Source organism: Simochromis diagramma, unplaced genomic scaffold (genome assembly GCF_900408965.1).
Source record: "Simochromis diagramma unplaced genomic scaffold, fSimDia1.1 OVJJ01000611.1, whole genome shotgun sequence".
NCBI lineage: Eukaryota > Metazoa > Chordata > Actinopteri > Cichliformes > Cichlidae > Simochromis > Simochromis diagramma.
In genome coordinates, this window is record NW_024387175.1 from 1991691 (window position 1) to 2018677 (window position 26987).

The 26987-nt window shown below is 44.2% G+C and overlaps 3 protein-coding genes and 1 long non-coding RNA gene across 11 annotated transcripts in view; 2 read left to right on the plus strand and 2 right to left on the minus strand.

Moving 5' to 3' along the window:
* Window positions 1-26987, minus strand: part of LOC120744937 (von Willebrand factor A domain-containing protein 5A-like) — a 174737-nt gene that overhangs the window by 40884 nt on the left and 106866 nt on the right. Inside the window, exon 1 of one of the 4 annotated variants that reach the window (XM_040049517.1) lies at window positions 52-199. The exons of the other annotated variants lie outside the window; for them this stretch is intronic. The gene's annotated coding sequence lies outside the window, so the exon portion shown is untranslated. Of the gene's footprint in view, window positions 1-51; window positions 200-26987 lie in introns of those variants that run through there. 4 annotated transcript variants of the gene reach the window in all.
* Window positions 4903-10198, plus strand: LOC120744944 (flocculation protein FLO11-like). Its single transcript, XM_040049535.1, has 2 exons — window positions 4903-6712; window positions 10067-10198. Exon 1 carries the CDS (start codon window positions 5233-5235, stop codon window positions 6679-6681), a length of 1449 nt encoding a protein of 482 aa, XP_039905469.1. The 5' UTR covers window positions 4903-5232; the 3' UTR covers window positions 6682-6712; window positions 10067-10198.
* LOC120744953 lies at window positions 6699-17050 on the minus strand. Its single transcript, XR_005698503.1, has 3 exons — window positions 16939-17050; window positions 9328-9330; window positions 6699-6709 (listed from the first exon to the last, which is right to left on the minus strand). It is a non-coding gene; the product is annotated as an uncharacterized LOC120744953 (long non-coding RNA).
* The window catches only part of LOC120744941 (von Willebrand factor A domain-containing protein 5A-like), a 55774-nt gene continuing 42538 nt past the window's right edge, over window positions 13752-26987 (plus strand). For all 5 annotated transcript variants that reach the window (XM_040049530.1, XM_040049529.1, XM_040049532.1 and 2 more), the window contains exons 1-9: window positions 13752-13809; window positions 13962-14164; window positions 14363-14585; window positions 15108-15274; window positions 15358-15472; window positions 15610-15785; window positions 15871-15959; window positions 16061-16205; window positions 16556-16635. In XM_040049530.1, coding sequence (XP_039905464.1) covers window positions 13767-13809; window positions 13962-14164; window positions 14363-14585; window positions 15108-15274; window positions 15358-15472; window positions 15610-15785; window positions 15871-15959; window positions 16061-16205; window positions 16556-16635 — 1241 coding nt within the window. In that variant the 5' untranslated portion in view covers window positions 13752-13766. The remainder of the gene's footprint in view (window positions 13810-13961; window positions 14165-14362; window positions 14586-15107; window positions 15275-15357; window positions 15473-15609; window positions 15786-15870; window positions 15960-16060; window positions 16206-16555; window positions 16636-26987) is intronic.

The window sequence follows — 26987 nt, forward strand, 5'->3', positions numbered from 1 at the left end:
GCTTTCAGGTTTTCCTGTCAGTCCAGCTGCTGTAATAACGGACAGACTTACCTCAAAGAATGTACTGATGTTTCCGGTACAGTTTTACTGCAGCCCCCTCCTCTAAATACGTGAAGAATGGTGTTAAAACACGTAATGTTTTCGATAACAACACTGACCTAACTGAAACAACACACAGGGTATGCTCGATTTTCTTGTACGAGAGCACCCAGTGGCGTAGTGATGTGTCGGTCGCGAACGAAACGGCTATAAGAGCCGATTCTTTGAAGTGAACGACGCGAGCCGACAGCTGACTAAACGTCAAACAGAAAACTGATTAAACAGAAGTATGAGACAGTCGAGAATTTACGCCAGTGTCCTGTTATATTTTAGATAGCAAGGAGCAGATGGCTGAGTTTATTAAACTTCACCGAGACAGCGGTGACGCTAATCAGAAGGCTAGACCGTCCAATTCCACTGCCATTTACTTCCGGCCTACCCGACCTTCTGAGGACCCGGCCCACTGTAGACCGCGAAGGCCGGGTCCTCAGGAGGATGCAGCCCATGAATTTGGACACGACCTATGTCTGTGAAGGTTCTCAGTCATCCAGGTCATTGTAGTCAAAGGAGCTTGCAAAGAAAAGCGTCTGGACTCCTTTATGTTGCTTGAAGACGTTTCACCTCTCATCCGAGAAGCTTCTTCAGTTCTAAGGTCAAATGGCGGAGAGTCCCAGATTTAAACCCAGTGGGAGTGTCCCTCTTTGGGGGGATACAGTGGGAGTGTCCCTCTTTGGGGGGATACTCCCACTGGGTTTAAATCTGGGACTCTCCGCCATTTGACCTTAGAACTGAAGAAGCTTCTCGGATGAGAGGTGAGACGTCTTCAAGCAACTTAAAGAAGTTCAGACGCTTTTCTTTGCAAGCTCCTTTGACCACAGGAGAGAAAGAGAGCCAGGGACAACAACGTCACATTAGAAAGGTATAGTGATCATCCACAACTATTTTCAGTTGCAGATGATAAAGGATTCGGAAAGTTTATTCATGCAGGCCTATATGACAGATAATGTGCATCTTCTTTTTGTTTTCATATTTTAATTTATATTTAATTGTGTTGTGGTTTGCAGTGTTTTGTGTTGTTTCATTTTAAATTTGTTTAAAAGGAAACAGCTGAAAATTTAAATAGTTAAAAGTTGAAATGTAAATAGTTGGTTTTTGTATTATATGATTTATTTATTACATTTTATGTGGAATAAATAAATAAAAGTTTATTTACGTTGGCCCCTACAGACAAAGCAAAATCAAACAAAATCCAAAACACATACAAACGCCGAAGCACGTTCAAACTCCAAAACACGTAAAAGCTCCGAAGCACGTACAAACTCCAAAACACAACAGGATGTTAGGGGCAGTGTTGAGCTTTTGTTACCTAGTAAATGGAGTTTTGGAGTTTGTACGTGCTTTTTGGAGTTTGTACGTGCTTTGTCTCTAGGGGCATATTTATATATAAACGTATAAAACCATGTTGTTTTTTTTACATTAGTAATTCCTTTTGTGTATAATTTTATATTGTAATAATAAATTAATTAAAGCAACAAAACAATCTGAAGAGTCGGTTGGGAGCCAAAAGAGCCGGTTCTCTAAAAAGAGACAGAAATTCCATCACTACAGAGGCGTTTTTAGGTATGCGCAACATTGGCGGTTGTCCAGAGTGGGCGGCATCATGGCATCGGCAAAAAAAGTTGCTGGCACACTCGTGCCTGCTGCTTGCCACACAGGGAGGAGGGGGGCGGGGCGGCGAGGCATTCTCTGGCTGACTGGAGCGGCATCTAATAGCCAGCTCCCAAAATAAAACAAAATAAAAACAACCCAACAAACTAGGGCTGTCAACTGGCACAATGACTCAAAATCCCTGAAATGTCTCTGGCAACGGATTTTGGGCAGTTTGTCCAAAATTTGTCCATTCTGCGCTCCAGATGGGTTGATTGCGTTAAAAAAAAAATGTAATCGTGATGACGGCGTTAGCCTGTTAATGTTGACAGCCTACAACAAACACAAAAACTGAAGACATCATGATATAGACTTGCAATTTGCACAGATGTGTTTTCTAAATTCTATCACACACTTATACTCGAAAAGTGAGCGCGAGAGCCCTCGGTGCGCATGCTTGCTGCTGCTTCTGTGCTGAAGTCTCACACACAACCTGTGGAAAGGGGAGGGGGCGGGCTGCTTCCAAATAGTGAACATTTCATTCATAACATTGTCAATCCAAGCCCATTATGTATTAATTATTTTCCTGGGTTGTGTGAAAGAAAAAAACTATACAAGGTGTGGGTCTATTAGTCTGTTAGTCTATGTTGTGGGGTTCAGTGTTGATACTGGAGTCCAAAATTACTGATGGAAGATGGACAAGAAAAGGTCAAAGCCATCAGGTCCTCAGTTTAGAAAAAAGGCAGAGGGATTGTACACCCAGGGCACCAAACAAGCTAGGACTGCTACTGAGAGCACAGGTGTGAGGAGCTTTATGTTACAGTTTCTGTCAATCTGTAACCATCATCACAGTTTTCATTCAAGTCACACCCCTTTAATCCGATCAGTCTTTTTTTTTCCACGATGGGTATATTATTAGTATCTTATCATTAAAACCCAGAAAAAACGAGTTTGAATATTCTTCTTCTTCTTCTTCTTCTTCTTCATCTTCATCTTCTTCTTCTTATTATTACTATTATCTGTTTATTTATTTAATTTTAGATAATGTAAGTGTTGTGATTGAGAGAAACATGTTACCAGAGGTGGGAATTAACAAAGTACAAATACTTCTTTACTTTGGAGGATGTGTCCTCTTGACAGTGTACTTGACATATTTGACTGCTGGTATCATCTATGAAGCAATTTGTTTATCAGCTAGGAGCTAGTTAGCACAGCTGCATTTTAAATTTTGTTTAGTGAGTCAAAGGAGAAAGAACAGATGCTCAAAAGAGGAAGATTGTCAATGTTTTGCTGAACAAAAGAGTGAGTGGTTGTTGTTTTTTTTTGTAAAGGAGCGAAACTTTGTTACCACTTGTATGTTGAAATCTTCACTCCTAGTGTGTGTGTGTGTGTGTGTGTCTGTGAGTGAGGAATTCTCTTGTTTTATATTATCACTCCCTTTCATTCTATCTGTGAGGACCTGCGTCTAATGGGCTTCTCTCTTCTCTTTCATGCTTATCAACATTACAATTGTCTTTCTGTTATGTTACCAAGATTAAATCTGTTTAGGGCTCGTGGCATCCTAGTGGAAGACGATGGTGTGAGTAAATGTGTCCATTCCACTGACCTCTGACTGTGGTTGCTGTCCATGGTGCTGATCAAAAGCTGGAAAGAATCTACTGACAGTATTGATTATTGGTATGCATTATATTACCAATACAGTTGAGGTGATAAAGACTGTGAGCAGCTGTATTTGCTCCAGGTGGAAATGGCCCAAAAATAATGTCCTGGGCCCAATCACAGTTGTTACACTTGTGAGAATAGTTAACATCAATATGTGTAACTGATGGAGTTTTTTTTTTTTTTAAATAACAAAAGAAACTGTAATATTTTGCACATTTCAACAGATAAGACAGGTACCTATTGGCTTGCTTTAAATTTTCTTTCCTGATAAATATCTGTCTATATGAGGTCAGGGAAGGTTATAAGAGTTTGTTCTGTTGTTTGATCTGTTGGTTTGAAGGAGCACCACAGCGAATTACCTTTAGAGTTGTTCTCAGCTTTAGTGAACAGCAGAGGGAGAAAATGTTGCAGGAAAAAAAGTGCACCATAGTCAAAACATTTTAACAGCACTCTAGTTTTCATACAGTCATACTCATTCTGTACACTCGCACTCCCCGATACACCCACCCAACATAGCACCTTTAACACTGTGTGTGTGTGTTCATACACTCCTGTTTCACACATCCTGTCTACAGAAAGAGGGTGGCATGGAAATCAAATAGGGTGGCAAAATCAAAGCCATTTCTTCTATGCTGGTGTTACTGCGGGATCCCAGAGTGGGAATGGCCACATTCTGTGTAAAACACGTGTTATGGGACATGTTTCATTAATATATGTATTTATTTTCAGTTTCTCTCTCTCTCTGTACTTCAAGAACAGTTTCCCGTCTCAAATCTCTGTTTTCTGCATTATTCATTTGCTTATTACCCACCAGTCTACAGTTGTTTACAGCACTGTCGGCCGCTGTCTTTTTTTCTTTCTTTTTTTCACTTAAATGACCTCGGACAAGAAAGGCAATTTTTTTCTGTTGTTCAATACTGAAGAAATTTAAACTTTTTGAAATTATGCAAAATTGCAGAATATTGCAGAATATTTTTAAGATTATCTGCTATAAAAAGCCAGGCCAGAAAAATCTCCTTCATGTTTTTCTGTGTTTTATTCTCAGTTACTTTGACACAAAGGCATCTGCTGTGATGTTCACAATTCTGATGAAGTCTGACATGTATCCGTACTGATAAAGGATCAGAATTATAATATTTCTGACTGTCTGAGGCTAAATTGAATCGAATCAGGACTTTGAGAACTGGAATCTAATGGATTATAGAAATCAGTGATGATACCCAGCCCTAGTGAGCAGCCTAGGCCCGACAGAAGTGGATGTAGCTGTGGGTAATAAGAAAAGATGAAAATAACTATTGATAACTTTTTTGTTAAGTTAAAGCCTGATCCGTCTGAAATTCATAGCCAGTGCTCTGACACGGTGCCATCAATCTTTGAATGCTGAAAAAGCACAGTGTATCCAGAAAACACATTATATGCTGCAATAAATGCACTGCCCAAGTGTCCCCTCTCCCCACTGCCTTTCAGCAGCATGCAACAGCAAACAGGTCGTCAGAGGAGGCCGAGATGATGATTAAGTTTAACATTTTCTACAATATTGACAAAGCACTTTAAGCACAAGATTGTTAGTTTATAAATTTAGAAATGAATATTATCTGCATGGACTGCAATTCCCCCCCAAAAAAGTGCACATGTAAAACTGAGGTGTTAAGCGATGAGGTTGAAAAATCTGAGTGCGCCTAATTTTTGTGCTGGTGCGCCTCGGTGCGCCCATGGCAAAAAGTTAGTCTAGAGCCCTGTCTGGACAATCAGCAGTGGTGAGCAACAAAGACTGTTTTTCTCATGCTCCTCCTGAACTCATGAACGTAACAAACAATAAATCCAACCCCTGTGAAGGATTTAAGAACCTGTTTTCATTCTGTACAATCTGAACCCAGTGTTAAAATGACCAAGACTACTCTCCTTAAATCTGAGGGAAGAAATATTCAGACTGCTGTGAAATTTCCGGAGACTGCAAGTTCTGTTTCCAAGTCAGCTCAAAGGGAGGTGGTTAATGTTTCTAAGCCAGCCTTTCAGCCATGTACTTTTCAGCAGGGGCACAGGCAGTTGATAGGGACGGATATTGCAGGCTGTAACTTAAGCTCTCTGAAGGAAGAGGCTGTGTGTTCCCCAAGGACACTTAAGGACTCTAGTTGCCCCTTGCTACAATCTGTTAAGATTGTGGCTCCTTCTAGGGACTGTTCTGTGTCCCAGTTGGATGTTTCTGAGGTTGCCCACTTTCCAAAGACTATATGCCCAGACCCAGTTGGCAATATTGTGCATTTTGAGACTGTTCCTGAGCTTCTCTCTCCTCCTGTTCCTGCTCCCAGGGCTGCTCGGGCCCAGCGTTCCCCTCCACCCGTTTCAGTTCCTCGGGTGGGAGGGGCTGGTGTTCAGCTGGTGCCGGCACCCATTCCTGTGTCCGCTGGAGGCTCAGGTGAACCCATCCAGCAGTTTTTCTCATGTTCAGGAGGCTCAGGAGGATTAGCTCAGTCACCATCAAAACCACCATCACTACAACCTTTATTGCAGTCCTTAGCTCAGTCTTCACTTCCACCACAATCAGCCCCGCTACCTGTAGCTCAGTCTTCAGCCCCGCTACCTGTAGCTCAGTCATTACCACAACCACACTTACTACAACCTTTGTTAAAGTCCATAGCTCAGTCAGTAGCTCAGTTGGTAGCGCAATCATTAGCTTTGTCATCAGTTCAGGCTCCAGTACTTTCACCCATCCAGTCAGCCACTCATCTACACCCTCAGCCAGGGGTCTCAATTACTTCTGGTCCTGAATCACGCCCTGCTGGAAGCTCGAGTGAGCCAATCCAGCATGTCGCGGCTCCCACGTCACTGTCAGTCTCTGCTGGCAGTTCTGGAGAACTGTTTCAGCCGTCTGTCTCTGCTGAAGGGTCCGAGGGGCCCGTTCAGTTGCCTGTCTCCGCTGGAGGGCCCAGGAGGCCCGTCCAGGCATTTTCTGTTTTAGCTGGGGGTTCAGGAGAACCCAGCCAGCATCAAGCTTTGTCAGCTGGGGGTTCTGGAGAGCCTGGCCAGCATCAAGCTACGTTAGCTGGGGGTTCAGGAGAACCCCCGCTTTCCAGGCCTCTAGTTGGGCATCATGGGCGTCGAGGTCGGCCTCCTGAACGAGGTCATCACCGCCGCTGGCCTCGCGGCGGGCCTCCAGACCTGCTCTGTCACTGCAGCTGGCCTCGCGGCCGGCCTCCGGACCTGCTTTGTTGCCGCAACTGCCTTTCGCGTGGCCGGCCTCCTGAATTGTTTTGGCTCTTGTTCTGTCGACCTCCGGGTCGACCCCCTGAACTTTTCATGGACTTGTTAAGATCCGGTCTAGTTTTGTTTTGAATCGTTAATGTGTTTTGGACGTGTGCTCCTTGTGTTTTGTTTGTGAAATTTGGGGGTGACATACACTCTTACACGCAACTCTCTCTGCGTCTCTCTCACACACATGTCCCACAAGAAGATTGTTATTTAAGTATCTGTGCATTTTCTAGTACACACATGTTGAATAATTCATAGGACTTTGTACAAAATATAAATGTCTTCCATGTGTTATATTGTGGTTTGATGTTTGCATATGTGGATGTTTTGTTTCTCATTTGGTTTGCTTCCCCCAGACTTGGGCTATTCCAGATGCTCACCTGAATGATAGAGAATAAAAAGAAGCCAGTTGCTGTTACAGGGGTTGGGTTCTTTGGTGTGTTTTGGTGGGTACACTCATGCTTTCATTAATAAAGATTACTAGATGATAAATATTTTTGCAGCCTCGTGCCATTTTGTTTGAACCTATACGTGACTGCTGGCCAAACTGATATAAATAGTAAGTGAAGTAAATAAACTGCCTGTGGCTTCTCAGGAAGTCCTGCATTTGGGTCCTGTTATTCACGCAAACCTGACAATAACACATCACCCTGTTTTATCCACAACTGTAAATTTTCGGAGACATCCTGTTACATTTACTGAGACCAGCAACAGACTTTCTGAATTCAAACCTCAATAAAAATGTGAAAATGACTCAGCTTTTCCTTTTTTTGTTTTTACAGCATTATGGACTATAAGTTAAAGCAATTAATGATGCAGTGAATGATGGTCAAAGGGTTGATCTTTACACAGAGCACATCTGTCCCTTTATTAGCCCATTACAATTATTCCCCCATCACTTTAAAAAGGCAACAAAACATGCATGTAACATTTCTTCAGAGATGTAATTCAGTTTTAATTATATAGCGCCAAATCAACACAACAGTCACTTCAAGGTGCTTTATATTGTAAGGTAAATACACTAAGTAATACAGAAAAAAAAACCAACAATTGAATGATCCTCTTTGAGCAAGTACCTGGCAACAGTGGGAAATAAAAACTCCCTTTTAACAGGAAGAAACCTCTGGGAGATCAAGGCTCAGGAAGGGGCAGCCATTTGCCACAACTGGTTAAGGGAGAGGGGAGCAGGACAAAAGAAACACACTGTCATGGTCTGCGGTGGGTGGCTGGAATTTCCACAAGGCTCCTGAACTGACCTGGGATCCGCCCCTGGGCAGGGCCAACTCCAGCTCCTGCACACCTGGAGCCTATTGCAGGCAATCAAGCCAGAGGGATTTAAACCACACGTTGATGTTCATTCACTGCCAGTTCGTCATCGACACATTTGCTTTATTCACCTTGGCTCACGTGCCACCTCCGGACACCAAGCAATCATTTTGAAAATCTCTCTGTGCCTCACCTGCCTGCCCTCCTGCCATCACACTCCATCTGAAGCCCCGGATCTCAGACCAGCCTTTCCACGCCACTCAGCCTCCCCTGGATTCTCATCACCCCCCTCTCAACACTCCATGTTCCCTACTGCAAGTAAGAATTGCTACTCTTACAACTGGCCACTTCAGAGCTGCCTCCACTACCTCCCTAACTCCTCTATCTTCTCTCTTCAGTGTGACTGTTCCCTGCTCAGCTCCACTCCGCATCTCAGGCCTCATTCCCTCGCCCTAGCCACGTTCCCCAGGCCACGCCTCGTCAAACTCCACGTCTTATTGTTGTTGTTTTTTTGTCTTTGCTACGTTTTCTTTTTTGCACTTAAGCCTAATAAATTGTTACATCATCTGCTGTCTCTGCTCTGGGTTTCTGCACCTGAGTCCTGTTCAGTACAGGCCACTCGGCCCCGTGACAGTACGAACTGGCCAGAAAATGGACTCAGCAGACCCAGTACGTGCAGCAGTCTCCAAGCAGGGAGCCATTTTAGGGGCTCATGAGCAAGCGTTGCATGCCCTCGACACCCGGTGCCAAGCCATAGGTGAGACTCAGGCTAAGATCTTAGCTTCCATGCAGGAAATTCAGTCAGCTCTTTCCTCTACTCCATGCCCGTCCTCTGCGTCTCCTGCACCCGTGGCAGAACCTCCCCGGTCTTCCCCCAGCTCCAACCCCTTCAGGCTCCGTTTTTCGCGATGCTGCATTCCCAGAACCCGAGCCGTACTCCGGGGAGCAGGGTCGCTGTACTGCCTTTCTACTAAAATGTTCTCTCGTGTTCACCCGTTCTTTTGCTAGCGATTCAGCTTGGGTAGCATATCTGGTGGCTAAGCTTCAGGGCAAGGCACTGTTATGGGCTGAGGCTTACCTGTCGGCTCATCCGCTCCCAACCTGCTTGTATGATGATTTTCTGTGTGAGTTTAAAAGGACCTTTACTCATCCAGAATCTGAGGGCAGTTCTGATGAAAGGTTGCTTGGGTTACAGCAGGGGAGCCAGAGTGTCGCAGAGTTCATTATTGACTTCCGTACCGCAGCCGCTGAGGCCAATTGGCCCGATCATGCCCTTCAGGGAGTGTTCTGTCGCGGCAACACACCAACCAGGACCCGAGGCCCGGCTCTCAGTTAAATACCTTCTCCAGGAACAAAAGGCAGTACACAGCTGTTTCACACCTTAAGGTTCACACTCCCTTGCTACCTCCCAGAGTCCTCGAAGAGACAAAAGACTCTTCGTGTGGAGTGTCTGCTCCCCCCAACTTCCTTACTACACCCCCACCATTTGTCTTACTGTATGGGTGTCAGACATGTTTAAATCCAGTGGCACCAAGGCATTATACAATAAGATAATGTGATTAATACATAACTAAAATAAATTCCTATACAATCCCACCCTTTGATTCTTAAATCAAGAATCACATTAATACCAGAATTTCTTTCCTGACATTGTGTTTATCACATCAACATTATTGTACACTTAAAGGAGTTTCACACTGTGTATCCTCACTTCACTGTTCTCCCACCACCCTTTGTTCATCTTTAATCTTCCCCACAATCTAAGCTCTCACATGCAAATGGCAACAACAATGATACAGAGGAAAGGTCTTCTCCAGAGTGTCAAAGTATTTTGCATGGCAAAGTGAAACAGCATTAGGTGGTCATTCCCAGTCACGGTCATGGCTCCTGGTGTCTGTGCCATTTACAGAGTTATAATTCCAGCACTGATCTCCCTCTGCGCTGTCACCTTCGGAGTTTAGCACGCTCTCTTCATCCCTCGATTTCTGTTCCAACGCGGCTGTAGATTTAAGGCAGAGCAAGTCGTACACTTTAGTTGTCTTCCTCAACGTCGAAATCTCTTTCATTTTATTTAAGATTTTGCTGTGCGAAATCTCCTCGTGACAATCCTTTGGAAGCCCAGTGGTGCAGCCCACTGTCGTTTGTCTGTTGTCCTGGAGATGGTTCCTGCTTCTCAATGGTCCTCTTGAAGCCTTCTCTCTAGCGATGTTCGATTCGTGAACGAATCGTTCCATACTCGAGAATCACTTTACTGACTCGTGAATCATGATTCACAAGCCCAACTGACTCACTGACTCATCCCTGTTTCTGTTAGCAAACTAATTCGCTTAGTAGAAATATATCTAGCTTATAATTAAAATCGTGGGGGGGGGGAACAACAGCCAGTTTCTTAACAAAAGCATTTCTGCTCTGAACTGGAAGAAAAAACCCTGAGTATAAGCTCACATCAAGAAAATAGCTCCTCGATTCACAGTAGCATCGCTCTGCTAACATGCTAACAGCACATTTGAGCTACTCACCCCCTCCCTCCTGTGCTGAATCATAGAGCAAGCGAACGAATCACTCACTCACTCACCCCCTCCCTCCTGGCTCACAGCTTCTTCTTCTTGGTTGGCAACCGCATTACCGCCCCCTGGCTCACAGCTCAGTGGACATTTAGATGAGAAAATATATATTTAACACATTTAAGGAAAATACTAATAAAATAAAAATAAACAAAATAAATGTTTATTAAGCAATTTTGATAGGAAATTGCTTAATTTTAGAAATGTTTTTGCTTTATAAAATAGTTGTTTGTTTGTTTTTTAGAATCATTCATCTTAGCAGTGGGATTTACATGAAAAGAGAAACAAATTAAGTTTGAGTGAAAATGTAAATTTTTTGCACTCTCTGGTCAACTGACTCAGTGAATCAAATGACTCAAAAAACCGATTCACTTTGGTGAGTGACTCATTAAAACTCGATTCAGTAAAAAGAATCAAATTTACCATCACTACTTCTCTCCCAGTCATGGTCTGCATCTGCACCTCAGTCAATCCTTCCATATCCCTCATGTCACAGTCTCTGCAATTTAAAAATGAAAACTTCCCCCGGACAACCCTCTTTTGCCTTCTGTCAGCTTAATACAATTAGACATGCACAATAAAGTTGTGCATTGTCTCTTAAAAATTCCAGGGCTTCTCCCCTGGAGTAGCTTCACTCCAGGCCCTGTTGTAAGAAAAAAAACATTAGCAAGTGGTGTGTCCTGCTGTAAATCATGTGATTAGATCCCACGATTAACCCTCTGCTGTGGAAAAAGTGATGTAGATGTTAGCGCAGCGCATCTGTATGCACACTTTCTCACAGTGACCTCTGCACTGTAAACAATACAAGGTCATGAATAACACACTGCTGGTAAATTCACAAAGACACAGAAAGTGGCAATTAAAAGGTTAAGTCAGCACGGCCCAAAAGCCCATGCAACCTGTTGCTGTCACCTTTCTGCTCCTGTAAAAAGAAACATACATACATCCACCCTTTTGTCACTGTCTGGGTGGAGGTGCAATCTTGCATACTGGTGTCAAGTCAGTTAAGCTTTTGTCAGTCCAGTCAGTCCCCATTTTTTATTTGCTGACAGTAGAACCTCTTGTGATGCAATAAGTTTCTACTGCCATCAATGACGTCATTTCAAAAAAGGAGAAAAGAAAATTTAGACTGGATTACCTCGCTGAATCCTTTTTGACAGGGACTTGTTTTCTGATTGTCCCAAATAAGTGGCTTTCTCCTGAGCCCATTTTAATTTTGGAGAAGCTCACTTGCGATTGTTCAACATGTTGTGTAGTGCTTTCAATCCAGATATTGCAGGCCTGCTTGAAAAAAAGAAAATTGCCGAACAAAAAATCTCAGTGCACTGTTAAAAATCAAAAAATATGAAGGCCTAGTTTTAGGACTTGTCTACAACAACAACAACAACAATCTTTATTTATAGAGCACATTTAAAAACCAGCGGAATACCAAAGTGCTTAACATAAGAGACAGAGAAGTAACACGAGTATTATAAGGCCTTAGCAAAGTATCAAATATACTCACAGGTCAATGCCACTAATACACAGGGGTAATATAAAATGCATATCAAAATAAAAACATAAGAAAAAATAGAGTAAGTCTAAAAGTCAGGTACGAGCAATAACAAGCAGGAAAGGCGAGATTAAACAAATAGGTTTTTAACCGTGATTTAAAAGATTAGATGGAATCAGACGCCCGCATCACAATCGGAAGGTTATTCCACAACTCTGGTGCAGCCAGGGCAAACGCCCGGTCACCTCTAGACTTCAGCCGAGATCTAGGCTGCACCAAGAGTAACTGAGTAGATGATCTTAATGCTCTGGCAGGAACATATGATTTAAGGAGTTCCTTAAGGTAGCTCGGTGCTGTGTTGTTGGTAATTTTAAATGTAAGCAGCAGTATTTTAAATTGGATGCGGTATTTTATGGGTAGCCAATGCAGGTCAGCTAGAACAGGAGTGATACAGGCAAACTTCCCAGTTCTGGTCAGAATGCGTGCTGCAGCATTTTGGACTGTCTGCAGTCTATGAAGGAGGGCAGAATGAAGACCAAAATAAAGTGAGTTGCAGTAATCCAGCCTTGAGGTCACAAAGGCGTGGATGAGCTTTTCCAGGTCCTTATGCGGAACATACTGCCTAGCCTTAGAGATGAGACGGAGTTGGTAGAAACTAGATCTAACTACAGCAGACACTTGTTTATCGAGTTTGAACGAGCTGTCAAGCAACACGCCCAGATTGCTAACAATGTCAGAAAGGGAGGTGTTAAGGGAACCAAAGGCATCACGAAGTTGGCCACGAGGAACGTTGCTGTCAAATACCACAATTTGGGTCACACTATGCACTTTATAGTGCATAGTGTGACCCAGTTCAACACAGTGATGCCAAATTAGTAACAAGAACAGCTTTGGCTGCAGAGAACAAAGTGCGGTTTCACACATTTTAAAGTGTTCATGAGAAACAAATGTCGATGCTTCTTTCCAACCACAGGAGGTACACAAGAAAGCCACCACCCAATTTCTTTCAAACACTTTGAGCTGGAAGAGTAACTTTGTTCTTTCACAGTCTGTGGTTGCAAGATGAGTGCAGGAACCCTGCACACAGTGCAACCTTGAAACGCATACATACAAACATATGTAGAAATGTCACTTTCTGGGCTTTGTAATGCAACTTGCTGGTTATATTAAAACAATAACAAGAAAAGAAAACATAGATTTATGCGGTCAGACCTTGAAAAAGACATCATTCTGTCATCTCAGTTCATTTGAGACCTATAATTCTGGGTCTCAAAAACACTGAAAGAGACAAGAATGCTTTACTCCCATCCTCTATACAAGGCACTGTACCATTTAGATATTGATCTCAAACTTTCCTACCTGCTATTTTATTTAGTTTGTTCAAACCTTTTGCCATTTCTGTTTGTTTTATTTTTTCTTTTTTATTTCTGATTCTGATCTATTGTTTTATATTCTGTAAAGCATTCTGTGAGTGTTTTATGAAAAATGCTCAATCATAATTTCCTGTTTTGTGATGTACATTACTTGCTTGACAATTGTGGTGTAGGTTAAAAATTGATCAGAATAATTTTCAGCTTGTAAAATGATTCAGCCGATAAATGTGCTTTCCCATGATCCATGTGTTGTTGTTGTTGTTGTTGTTGTTTTCACTTTTACTATTAAACTCTAAGTGCATCATTAATCCGAATTATATGTAAGGACATTTGGGGAAAGGCCAGATTAGATTCATCCACCTTAATCATATTTGACTTCTGGTACCAAAATCGCAGAAACATTAGTTTAATGATTTATTTTTAACAGTTATTTAAATTAAATCTCTGTGGTGGTTGTCTTTTGTATAGATTACAATGAATAGATCCTGTGGTCTGCTAAATTCCCAGAAGGAAGCAGGTAAGAGCCAGATAAACATCAAAACATTTATGCTCATACACATCAAAACGTTCCTTAAAGATGCATGGAGACATGAATGAACACGAGGAAGAGCAGATTTTGACTTGAATTAGCAACATTTACTAGCTTGGATGATTTTGTTTCTCTGTCAGTTCCTCTGAAGAGCATTGAGGTGGAGCTGGAGGTGAGGGACCATGTGGCTACAGTGGTCTCCACTCTGAACTACGAGAACAAGGAGGACAAACCATTAGAGGCTGTTTTTGTCTTCCCTCTGCCTGGAGATGGTGCTGTCTGTCATTTCAGTGCTCAGATTGGACAGACACAGATTGTAGCTGAGCTGAAGGAGAAACAGAAGGTGAGCTGGACAGTAAATATAACCTGATTATAAGTGAGCTTCAAAATAAACACAGTAAATGGCCTGTATTTGTATAGCGCTTTACTAGTCCCTAAGGACCCCAAAGCGCTTTACACATCCAGTCACCCACCCATTCACCACACATTCACACACTCCCATCACAGTCAATGTCACTGACATGTGTCACCTGTGCTTCAGGCTCGTGAGGAGTATGATGATGCTCTGAGCTCCGGTCAGCAGGCCTTCCTATTGGAGGAGAGTGATGAGAGTCCAGATATATTCTCTCTGTGTGTGGGCAGCCTGCCTCCAGGAGAGAGCGCCTCCATCAGGTTGGAGTACGTCACTGAGCTGGCTGTGCAGGCTGATGATGGTCTGAGGTTCTGTCTGCCTGCTGTGCTCAACCCTCGATACCAACCTCAGGGTAGGAAAGCAGATGGCACTTTAACAGAAAAAAGTTTCATTTCTGCATGTAAATTCAAATTCAAATTCAAATTCAAATTTTATTTGTCACGTACACAGTCATACACAGTACGATATGTAGTGAAATGCTTGGTGGTGGGGAAGGTGGTGGGGAAATTTCCACTCTTTTTCTGTCTGTAAAAACATAAAAATTCTAGAATAAAACAGAATTTTTTTTTTTCAGAAGTTGTGATGGATATATAAAAGTTACATTGACAATGAGTTCAATATAACACAAAAATATTCAGTGGAAAATTTACTGCAAAATAACTTTGTTTTCATTATCACCTTTGTTTAGAAGCTCAGAAAAAATGTTGTGGGATGGGTTTCATTTTGCATTGATTCTGGCCTTTAAAAATGTTCAATTATTTGATTTCTCCTTAGTTTTTATTATAATGGCATTTTACTATCGGAATTTCTTTTGATATCATTTGAAGTTACAACTGGATCAAAGGGTTTTTATTCAATCTCATGTCAAGTACAGGTAGTGAAGGTGCAGGTGTCCAGGTGACTTCTGTTCCAGCCTCTCTGGTGCCCTACAGTCTGTCTTTTTCTGCCCGAGTGTCCTCTCCTCGTCCAATCTCTAAAGTAGAGTCCAACTGTTCCCTGGACCCTCTGCAGTACCTCAACACTGATCAAACCCAGGCCACGGTAGGTAGAGTGCTGATGTGTCTGCTGTGTGTGGTTGTTACTTATTACTGAGAACTAAATATGAATGTGTTTGTGGTGTGCAGGTCAAGCTGGCTGCAGGACACAAGTTTGACAGAGATGTTGAACTGCTGATTTATTACAAAGACGCCCACCAGCCCACTGCTGTGGTGGAGGCAGGACAGGCCTCTGCTGAGCCGGGTGAGTGAAAATGAGTTACAATTTGCAAATAAAAAGTTAATTATCTTTACTCATCAACTCAGGAGTTAAATATGTTTGAATAAACACTAAGTGGGGTTGTTTAAAAAAATAGAATAAAAAATTATCTCGCTTTTCAGGCTCTCTGATGGGTGATCCAGTGGTGATGGTGAGTCTGTACCCTGAGTTCCCCCAGTCTGTGATGTCTTCAAAGGCTTCATGTGGAGAGTTTGTGTTCTTAGTGGATCGATCTGGAAGTATGGACTGTGCTACGAATAACACTGAGCAGCAGGAATCTTGGATGAGCAGTGCCAGGGTACTTATGATGTTAGAGTTATAAAACACTTTTTTAATGTTCCTCTTACACAGTGGGCTCACCATCTTTTCCCTGTTCTCTTAAGGACACTCTGCTGCTCCTGTTGAAGTGCTTTCCAATGGGCTGCTATTTCAACATTTACAGTTTTGGGTCCATATATGAACACATCTTCCCGTGAGTCTCTCCCTCATATCAGCCAGCCCAAGGAAAGGCCATGCTGTCTTGGTTAAAATATCTGAATGGCTTTTTTGATGCATGTGTTTATGTGATGGCAGTAAGAGTGTGGAGTACAGCCAGCAGACCATGGAGGAGGCTCTGAAGAAAGTTGAGCAGATGGAGGCTGATCTTGGAGGAACAGAGATCCTGCAGCCCCTCAAACATATTTACAGCCAGCCCTACATTCCCAATCAGCCCAGACAGGTAACACATACAGTGGGACACTTTCCTAGGGTGGTTATGGCTCAGGTTGTGCAGCAGATAATCTGCTCATCACAACGTTTGTGGTTTGATCTCTGGCTGCATGGCAATGTGTTCTTGAGCCCCAATACACAGAGCAGAGTGTGAAAAATGACAGAAAATGCTTAGACATAGAAAAGAAATCCTGGAGCCCTTCAAACATATTTACAGCCAGCCCTGTATTCCCAGTTAACCGTGACAGCTAATATACACACTGGCTTACATTAATTTACTGCCGACTTTAGAAACATTAGCTAGATAAAAACCACTTTGATATAAAAAGGTGGGTTATTTTTTTCATGTTATGTTCTTAGCTGTTTGTCTTTACTGATGGAGAGGTGGGGAACACCAAAGAAGTGATCGATCTGGTGAAGAAGAACTCAGGTTCTCACAGGTGAAACCACAAACACACGAATATCTACACAGTTCCATAGAAAACTGCAAATACAACAATTTTCTGTGGATTTAAAGAAAACTGTTGTATTTGCAGGCTAAGGAGCTTTGAAAGAAAAGCAAGCTAAAAAGCTTCTTCAGTTCTAAGAGCAATTTCTCTTAGAACTGAAGAAGCTTTGTCAGTTGTGAAACATCCTCAAGAAAACTTAAACAAACTTAAAGAAGACCAGGTGCTTTTTTCCCCAAGCTTCTTAGACTACGATAACCTGGATGACTGAGAACCTTCACAGACATGTTGTGTTACAGGTGTTTCTCTTTTGGGATTGGGGAAGGGGCCAGCTCTGCCCTCATTAATGGGATGGCCAAGGAAGGAGGAGGTCACGCTCAGTTCATCACAGGGACTGACAGGATGCAACCAAAAGTAAGACATAAACACAATTATGAATGAGGATAATGACACCATATGAAGGACCATATTTAACAAATTCATAAAAGATACTACATCATCTTATTTTATTGGTTTAATTATTGGTAATAAACCTAATCCAAGGTTTTTGTTTGATGCTGTTAAAATCTCCAGTTCTTTTGATCTTTGGGCTGATGGAAGGACAACACTCGGTGTATAAATGCTCAATCAACAATCATTTTATTCCATACAATTCTCATTAATCCATAAAACACTTTTGAGCATAAACCATCCGGAGGGGAGATGAGCGCAGGAGGGTGTCCGCCAGATCTCATAGTGTCTGAGCGTTTCTCACATTCTTATACCCTCAGCCCCCCTCCAAAGTCATAAAACCTAAACATCCACATTCTTTCTCTCTCTCAGTGAGCCTAAGTTATGACCTTGGCTACCTGTGCAGTATGTTCTGTTCTTTTCTAATCAGACAAATAAGGCAATGACTCTCTGAAAACAGTATTTCTTATACCTCAGCAGTATAATGCATCATAAAACAATATCATTCATTCACAATAAATTAGAAGTCTAATGTAATACAAATCAGTTTAATAACTGTAATAATTATCACCTTCTTCTAAGTCAGGAGAATAATGCAAACTAAAACTACATAATGTGTTAGAAAGCCCACTGTTTACACATTATTTGCTTGGTTGAAGTGTTGTGGTTTGTTTATAGATAGTGTTTGCGCTGTGGAAATTGATATGTCCTACGTCATTGAACTCACCATATCTGTGCTGACGCTCCACTCTGTGCCGTGTGCTGCTAGTCTGCCTTGTAGCTGCTGATAGCCAGCATTGCTCCTTGTGTCCTCTCATCAGCATTTCACCACAGCTGAATAAATCTCCTAAACTTGGAAGCTGCCTCCGTGTTCTTTAACCGGAACACACCCACCATACCTTGCCGCTCTAAATCAAATCAGCTAAACTCCCGGAGACAACACTCTCTCCATTTTATGGTCCTTCGAGCCGGATTAGAGTACTGATTAAGGTATGGAACAGACAGATGTCCAGGCTGACTCAGCACCCCCACATGTTTCGCAGAGACAGCGACGGCCACCTGCTTACCTAACCGATTATGAGGTTTCAACACTCCCTCTTGAGGGACGAACGCAAACCAAGCAACCGGCTACTGCTTCCCAGTGTTCACATAGTGGTAAAACACGCTCATCCCAGAGGAGCTCCAGCTCCAGATCCACAAAGGCATCACGCTCGTCGATAGGCAGATTCCCTTCCCACGCCTTATCAGACCTGGAAACAGCCCAGCTCGAAGAGCGAGTGAAGCAGATGGAACTTGAGGAATTCCAACAGCACCTAGAAGAGGATCAACAAGTCGAATACGAATGTCAACGACTTCAAGCTCAAGCCAGAGAGGCCCAGCAGCTACAGGAAGAAGCCATTAGAACTCAAGAGTCGTTGAGCAGACAGCTGGAGAGGCGACGACAGCTAAAAAAGAGGGTAAACGAGTTGGAGATAGCCAAGACGGTTACTTCTCTCCTTAAAGAGAAAGCACAAGAACCCAGTGGTTCCAGAGTCTCATCATGCCCATCGGAGAATAGTAATTCGAGCACCCATGCAGCTCTACCTTCAGTCGGTCCCGTGGGTCAGCCTCCTGTACCGCTAGTCGCTCCACCCTCAACACTTACTGTGGCTCAGCCTCCAGCGCCCATGGTAGCTCCACCTCCAGTAACCATGGCCTCGCATCCATTGCATTCTCAATGCATGCCCCAAGTGCTGCACCCAACTGTTCCAGCTGGACCTCGGTCTACTACCTTTGCACCTGATATCTCTTACCAGGCATCTACTCCATTCTCAGTTCAGCCATCGCAGTACGCTCGTGCAGCCTGCACTAACCCTGCCGAAGCAGAGTTATCTTGCACTCCCACCCGGACTAAGTCCAAGCTACATCAACTACCGACAGCTAATGCGTACCCTTTCCTCGCCACAGGTTATGGCATTCCCAAACCTATGATTCCCTCCTTTGAGAGTGGCCGTGAAAGTGACTTTGCCTTATTGAAAATGGCCCTTGACAACCTGTTGAACAGTCATCCACACCTGAATGAGCAGTATAAATATCAAGTGCTGCTTGGGCACCTACGGCTACCTAGTGCAATCCAGCTAGCTAAGGCATACATGCACGACCCAATGCCGTACACCACAGCCATGCACGCCCTGCAGGACAAGTATGGGCAACCCCGTCAGCTCGTCCAAAGTGAATTGGGCACAATTCTGAATGCTCCAGCTATCAAATTCGGCGACGCAGAAGCCTTTGATGCATTTGCCTTGTCTATCCAATCTCTAGTAGGGATGCTTAGGACACTAGAGGGCCAGAACGGCTTTGAGCTAAGATGTGGGTCTCATGTCGACCGACTACTGAGTAAGATGCCACCCAGTTATCGCGATGGGTTTGTAGAGCATTGCCTGAACCAAGGCATTCTTCGGACAGGTACTGACCAAACCTATACCCTGCCTGATCTGAGTTCCTGGCTGCAGATGAAATCCCAAGCGAAGCGCATCGCAGGTAGAGCTGCTTCACTCTATAGTCCTGAAGCTTATAAGCCGACAAAGAAAGACCAGCGTCTTCCCAATAAACCAAAGGAGAAATCTACAGCCTTCTTCCTGACTTCCCGGGAGACCCCCAGTGCAGAAGGGAGTTCTTTCCGACCAAAGACCTCATCCAGACCAAAACCATACTGTCCGCGCTGCGAGAATAAGGAGCATTTCCTGAACGCTTGTGTAGAGTTTAAGAAACTGACCACTGACCAGATGGTGAGGTGGTTAACTGATGAACAGCGGTGCTGGAAATGTGGAAGAACTCACCAGCCGGAGGTTTGCACCCTCAAACGACTTTGTAATACCTGCAGAGAGCAACACCTGACTGTACTGCATGATGCTGTCCAGCAGATCCAGAAGAGTGTGCTCATGATGACTGCTCCGACTACAACAGTGTACTTGGATAGGCCAAATCGTTCCCCCAAGGTGATGCTGAAGGTTGTAAAGGTTTTGCTGTACAACAGAGACCAAACATTGGAGACTCATGCAATACTTGATGATGGCTCAGAACGAAGCATCATTTTACCACAAGCTGTTCGACGCTTAAAACTCACCCCAGAGTCCGAGACGCTTACCCTGCGGACTGTCCACCAAGAGGTAGTGCAGCTTCGTGGCGCCTCAGTCTCCTTCCAAGTGTCTTCCCCCTACAAACCTGGGGAGAAGTATCATATACAAAAGGCATTCACCGCCGATGCCCTTGGTCTCTCAGAACATTCCTATCCGGTGAGGATTCTCCAACGCCGCTATAAACACCTGCGTGACTTACCTCTGCCTTTGGTAGACCATGTTCAACCTCTGCTGCTTATTGGCTCTGACATGCCTCATCTCCTGGCCCCTACAGAACCTGTTCATCTGGGCCCGACAGGGGGACCCATCGCTGTCCATACCAAGCTTGGTTGGTCGCTCCAAGGTCCCATCAGTATCGACCAGACTCCTGCAACTGAGCAGCAGTGCCTGTTCACAACAACCGTTGTGCCAACCAGTGAGCTTTTCAGGAATGTTGAGCGTCTCTGGCAGATTGATACGCTCCCTTATGTGAGCGAGAAGCAGGTAACCCGATCAAAGCAAGATCAGCAAGCTCTGAACCTACTCCAGACATCCACTATCAGGGTCACTGTCGATGGGACACAGAGGCATGCCACACCACTGCTTCGTCGCGCCAACTCCGCCACGCTTCAAGCTCCTATGGAACCAGTCTTGCCAAGTCAGCGCAGTATAGAGAGGAGACTTGTCAAAGACCCACAACGTGCCGAAGTGTATTGTCAGGAGATTCAGAAGCTAGAGAAGTTGGGCTATGTAGCTGTGGTGCCACATGAGATAGCTAGAACCACTGCAGAATCCTGGTTCATACCTCACCACATGGTGCGACACAATAACAAGGACAGGATCGTCTTTAACTGCTCTTTCCAGTACGAAGGGAAGTCCCTCAACTCTATTCTCCTCCCTGGACCTGCCCTAGGTCCATCTTTGCTGGGAGTTCTTCTTCGGTTTCGACAGTATCCAGTTGCTGTGAGTGGCGACATCAAAGGTATGTTCCACCAGATACGCCTGTTGCCAGCAGACAAACCAGTGCTGCGCTTCCTCTGGCGGGACATGAAGAGGAATGAAGAGCCGAAGATCTATGAATGGCAAGTGCTACCATTTGGCACTACATGCAGTCCTTGCTGCGCCATCTATGCACTGCAGCAGCACGTCCGGGACACTTGTGGGTCCAATCATGACCTCGTCCATTGTGTAGAGCAGTCGTTCTACGTGGATAACTGTCTCCGCAGCACCCACTCCCAAGAGGAGGCTAAGGCCCTAGTCGACAGTCTGCGCCAGCTGCTCCACACCGGGGGCTTTGAGATACGTCAATGGGCCAGCAACATCCCTGCTGTCATTGAACATCTTCCATCCAATGTCAGATCTGAGAGTAGTGACCTATGGCTCTCTCAGTCTAGCACGGACCTTTGGGAGCCAACTCTGGGATTGACATGGGATTGCCTTCGTGACTCCTTCAAATACAGACATTGACTGGGGGAGAGAACTGAACCCACACTGAGGAACGTCTACAAAACACTTGCGTGTCAGTATGATCCGCTAGGTTATATAGTACCGTTCACCACACGGGCCAAGATTCTGGTACAGGATCTTTGGAAGGACCAGCTCGGCTGGGACGACCCGATCCAGCCACCTAGCCTTCGTGACAGATGGCTTGCCTGGGAAAAGGAGATTCCTGATCTTATCCAAATGGAAATCCCCAGATGTTATGCACCAGCGTCTGCTGATTCATCTGCCTCGAGCAGAGATCTCCACATCTTTTGCGACGCTTCCGAGAGAGCGTATGGGTCTGTCGCTTACCTACGGACAGAAACTGCTCAGAAGGAAGTCTATGTTGCCTTTGTAATGGCTAGATCCCGAGTGGCCCCAAAGAAACAGTTGTCCATGCCACGGTTGGAGCTAAGTGCCGCTCTCACTGGTGCACAACTAGCTGGTCTCCTTCAAGCTGAGCTCACGCTGCCCATTCGAAAGGTTATTCTGTGGTCGGACTCTACTACCGTTCTCCACTGGATCAAGTCAGAATCTTGCAGCTATAAAGTTTTTGTGGGCACGCGGGTGGCAGAGATCCAGAGTCTTACAGATGGGAGTACCTGGAGATATGTGGATAGCGCGAATAACCCTGCCGATGACATTACCCGGGGCAAGACCTTAAAGGAGCTGTCACGACCACACCGGTGGCACCAAGGCCCTGAGTTTTTACGTCAATCCGAGGAACATTGGCCGACCAGCCCACCAGTATATCCAGAGCCAGAGGATGGTGAGCTGAAGAAATCATATTTCTGTGGACAGGTTAGGGTTAACTCCTGCCCTCAACTTCCTGAAATCAGCCTGTTCTCTACCTGGAAGGATCTCATGAAGACAACAGCGCGGTCCTTACATGGGGCGGCTGACCCAAATTCAAGCTCGCACAGTGAAGCAGATGATTACATCAAAGCTGAGAAACTCCTCCTGATGAAGGCCCAGTCAGAGTCATTCCCAGATGAGGCTAATGCACTCAGGTCTGGCAGACCATTGCCAATCAACAGCCGTTTGAACTCCTTATCACCCGAATATGATAAGGATACGGAACTCATCAGAGTTGGTGGAAGGTTACGAAGAGTTGAGCAGCTGGAGCTAGACACGATCCACCCGATCATACTGGACCCAAAACATCCTCTGACTAAGCTCATCATCCAAGATTTTGATGAGACCCTCCTTCATCCTGGACCAGAAAGAGTGTTGGCTGAACTACGTCGCCGGTTCTGGATCCTCCGGGGGAGGGAAGCAGTCAGACGGTATCAGAGGGACTGCAGGCACTGTCAGGCTTGGCGTGCCAATCCTTCCATCCCAAAGATGGCAGATCTGCCACCAGCTCGTCTGCGTCTGTATAAACCACCCTTTTACTCGACTGGAGTCGATTGTTTTGGACCCTTTACCGTGAAAATTGGACGTCGAACAGAGAAGCGTTGGGGCATAGTCTTCAAATGCATGACGACCCGCTGTGTGCATCTAGACCTCCTCGAGAGCCTTGACACTGACTCCTTTCTGATGTCGTTAAGGCGCTTTATTGCCAGAAGAGGCAAACCCTTTGAGCTCCTGTGTGACAATGGGACGAATTTTGTCGGTGGAGCCCGAGAGCTCCATGAGGCCTTTGAGACCATGGCGCCTCAGTTGAAGGAGCGTTTGGCAGAGCAGCAGATTGCTTTCCGTTTCAACCCTCCCAGTGCTCCTCACTTCGGTGGTGCCTGGGAGAGAGAGGTCAGGTCCGTAAAAACCGCTCTTAAGGTCGTACTCAAGGAGCAGACGGTCCCTGAAACTGTGCTTCGTACGGTCTTTGTGGAAGTGGAAGGCATCGTAAATGCTAAGCCTCTCGGCTACGTCTCATCAGACATAGCAGATCCAGACCCCATCACACCTAACATCCTGCTGATGGGACGCTATGATGCATCACTCCCTCAAGTGGTTTACGATCCCAGTAACCTTATTGGGAGTCGCAGATGGAGACATAGTCAAGTTCTTGTCGACCATTTCTGGTCCCGATTCATCCGTCACTACCTGCCTAACTTGCAAGAGAGACAGAAGTGGCAGAAGGATGCGGAATGCCTCAAACCGGACCAAGTGGTGCTCATAGTTGATCCTCAGCTCCCAAGAGCTTTATGGCCTGTTGGTAAGGTAACGACTACTTACCCTGGAGCTGATGGACGCATCCGGACTGCTGCCGTTAAGGTCAAAGATCGAACGTATATTCGACCGGTAGCCCGCTTGGTCTCACTCCCTATGCTTGAAGATGATAAGGATCCACGTACTTGAGTGGCCTTCTACCTTGGATTCGACTGTCTGTGCAGACAGTCGGGGGCGGCTGTGTTAGAAAGCCCACTGTTTACACATTATTTGCTTGGTTGAAGTGTTGTGGTTTGTTTATAGATAGTGTTTGCGCTGTGGAAATTGATATGTCCTACGTCATTGAACTCACCATATCTGTGCTGACGCTCCTTGAATGCACCACTCTGTGCCGTGTGCTGCTAGTCTGCCTTGTAGCTGCTGATAGCCAGCATTGCTCCTTGTGTCCTCTCATCAGCATTTCACCACAGCTGAATAAATCTCCTAAACTTGGAAGCTGCCTCCGTGTTCTTTAACCGGAACACACCCACCATACCTTGCCGCTCTAAATCAAATCAGCTAAACTCCCGGAGACAACACTCTCTCCATTTTATAATGATTTCACAATCTTTAATTAGGGGTATAACGTGGCATAAGATAATATGATCTCACAACGCCATCAGCAGATTCCTTAATGCTCCTCAATCTGCTTTCCCTGCCATGTATTCCAGTGAGTGCAAACAAGTCTGCACGTCTTCAACTGGCCCAAGTCTCTTGATCAGTTCTCTTCTTTGAGTTTAAACTAATTTTCTCGACAGATCTCCTTGACATTATTTCACACATGCACACTTTGTCCTGCCCAATGGACATAATCTCCCCTGAATTCATTAAGCGGTTCTGCCTGGCAGCTCCTTTCTCTCTATCACCAATCAGTCCTTTTCATCTCACTTTATTCCAGATTACTTGAAAACAGCCAACATCTTTCCTCTGCTTTGTTCCCACTGTTTTAGATAATTATGGACCAATTTCCAAACTCATGTTTATTTCACGAATCCTTGAGAAAGTTGTTATTAATCAATCCGGTTATTGACAAAACCACAGCACTGAAACAACCATGTTTTATATATATATATATATATATATATATATTCTAATGATATTCTTATGTAGTTGGATAAGGGTGAAAATGCCATTTTATACCTGCTTGACGTATCTGCAGTCTTTGATACCACTGATCATGCTACTCTTAGGGGAATTGGAGTTCATTATGTTTGGTTTAGTTAGGTTTTGTGTGTTTTACCCCTTCTCGTGTTTTTGTGGGCTGATCAGCCACTATTTAAGTTTCCCCTTTGTCTCGTTTAGTTAGGTCAGTTTGTTTGAATTATCAGTTGTGTTGTCAACTTTGAGTAGAGTTCTGTTATTTTGACCTCTTTTATGGGCCCAAGATTTTGATTCTTTTTGCATGATTTAACCAATTATGTTTTTTGGGTTAAATAAAAAATCATTTTTTTGGACTTTAACCTGTGCCTAAGTTTCCTTCACTGCTCGGTCCATCACAGGTGGACTTACTGGTATTTTTTGTCCTGCTGCAGAACCCAAGTGCAACTTGTTGTTACGAAACAGATGGCTGTATATTCACCTTCAGGATGTTTTGGTAGACAGCAGAATTCATGGTTAAATTTACCACAACACGACTTCCAGTCCTGAGGCATTAAAACAGTCCCAGACCATCCCACTGCCACCACCATATTTTACTGTTGGCCTGATCTTCCTTTTTTGAAATTCCGTATTACCTTTAAGCCTGATGTAATATGGGACACACACCTTCTAAAAAGTGCAGCTTTTGTCTCGTCAGTCCACAGAATATTTACCCAAGTCTTGGATCATCAAGATGTTTTCTGGCAAAACTGCGATGAGCTTTTATGCACCTTTTGATTAGCAGTGGTTTTCGTCTTGGAACTTGGACATTTTGCCCCATCTCTTTCTTATGGTTGAGTCATGAGCACTGACCTTAGCTGAAGAAAGTGATGCTTACAGTCCTTTGGATGTTGTTCTGGGGTCCTCATGACCTCTTGGGTGTGTTGTGCTGTGTTCATGGGGTAATTTTGGTTGGCTGGTCACCAAGGCTGGACTGGGACAAAAAATCGGCCCGGGCATTTTGACTAGAGACCAGCCCACCAGGATAAAGATTGAAAATGTGACGTCATTCAGGGGTAAAACCGCAAAGGATTCTGGGAACTTGTGGCAAGAGGTACTAGCGCACGCAGGCTTTCAATTGAACTCAGTTACACAGCGATAAAAAGAAACCCAAAAAATGGCAAGAAGCTGTTGTATTATTAACTGCAATAGCCGGTCGCATGACAGCCACGGGAAGCCGACGGGTAAAGAGATCGTTTTTTTTTTTTTTTATCGGATTAAGTCGTTGAAGAGAAATTTTTTAAGCCATGTTTCCGAAGTAAGAGCCGACGGATGGTCTGGAAATACCAAATATAACGTCTCAGAACACTCCAGCTCACAGGTTAGTCTGCTCCAAGCATTCCCACAAAGGTCAGAGTTTTGTAGTAGTTAATACGTCATTTTTCTTAACATAATTGGTGATATAGGTTACAAGCAAGTCTGGCGCTGAACAGAAATTGTTGCGCTATGCTCCTTTGTTTATTGTGTTTATTGTGCATAAATAGTGAATTGTCCTGACACAATATTGCGTTTCGCTTCTGTTATTACCATGGTACATTGACAAAAACATAAACAGTTGTTTTGTATCACTAATTGTCCAGTACGATTACAGCATACAATATTATTGTCACTGCTACATTTCTGTAATGCTACCAGAAATTATTTCCACTACTAATTAATTACCGTTGAGCTCAAAGGTTATATTAATAAACGGTTAACGAATGTGTATTTATGACGACGATTTGTGAGACTGGTAAACTTACCTTTGTTCGTACGATGGTCTTTCGTTCTACACGGTGCATTTCAAGGTCCTGTACCCATCCGTCGGTAAACTGTACCTGGGCTTGTTGCAGTGACCGGAAGTTACTAAACTTCATGAGTGTATGCACTCACTCCAAGAACCGTATAATTATAAATATGAGCGTGGTGAAAGTTGGGCAGCACGCTAACGTCTTTTGTCCACTCTGTGTGCTCGTAAGGGTCTGACCCTTTCACTCCTTTGATTTTTTCCTCATATCTTTTCTTTGTCCTTTCGTCGAGTCTGTCTTT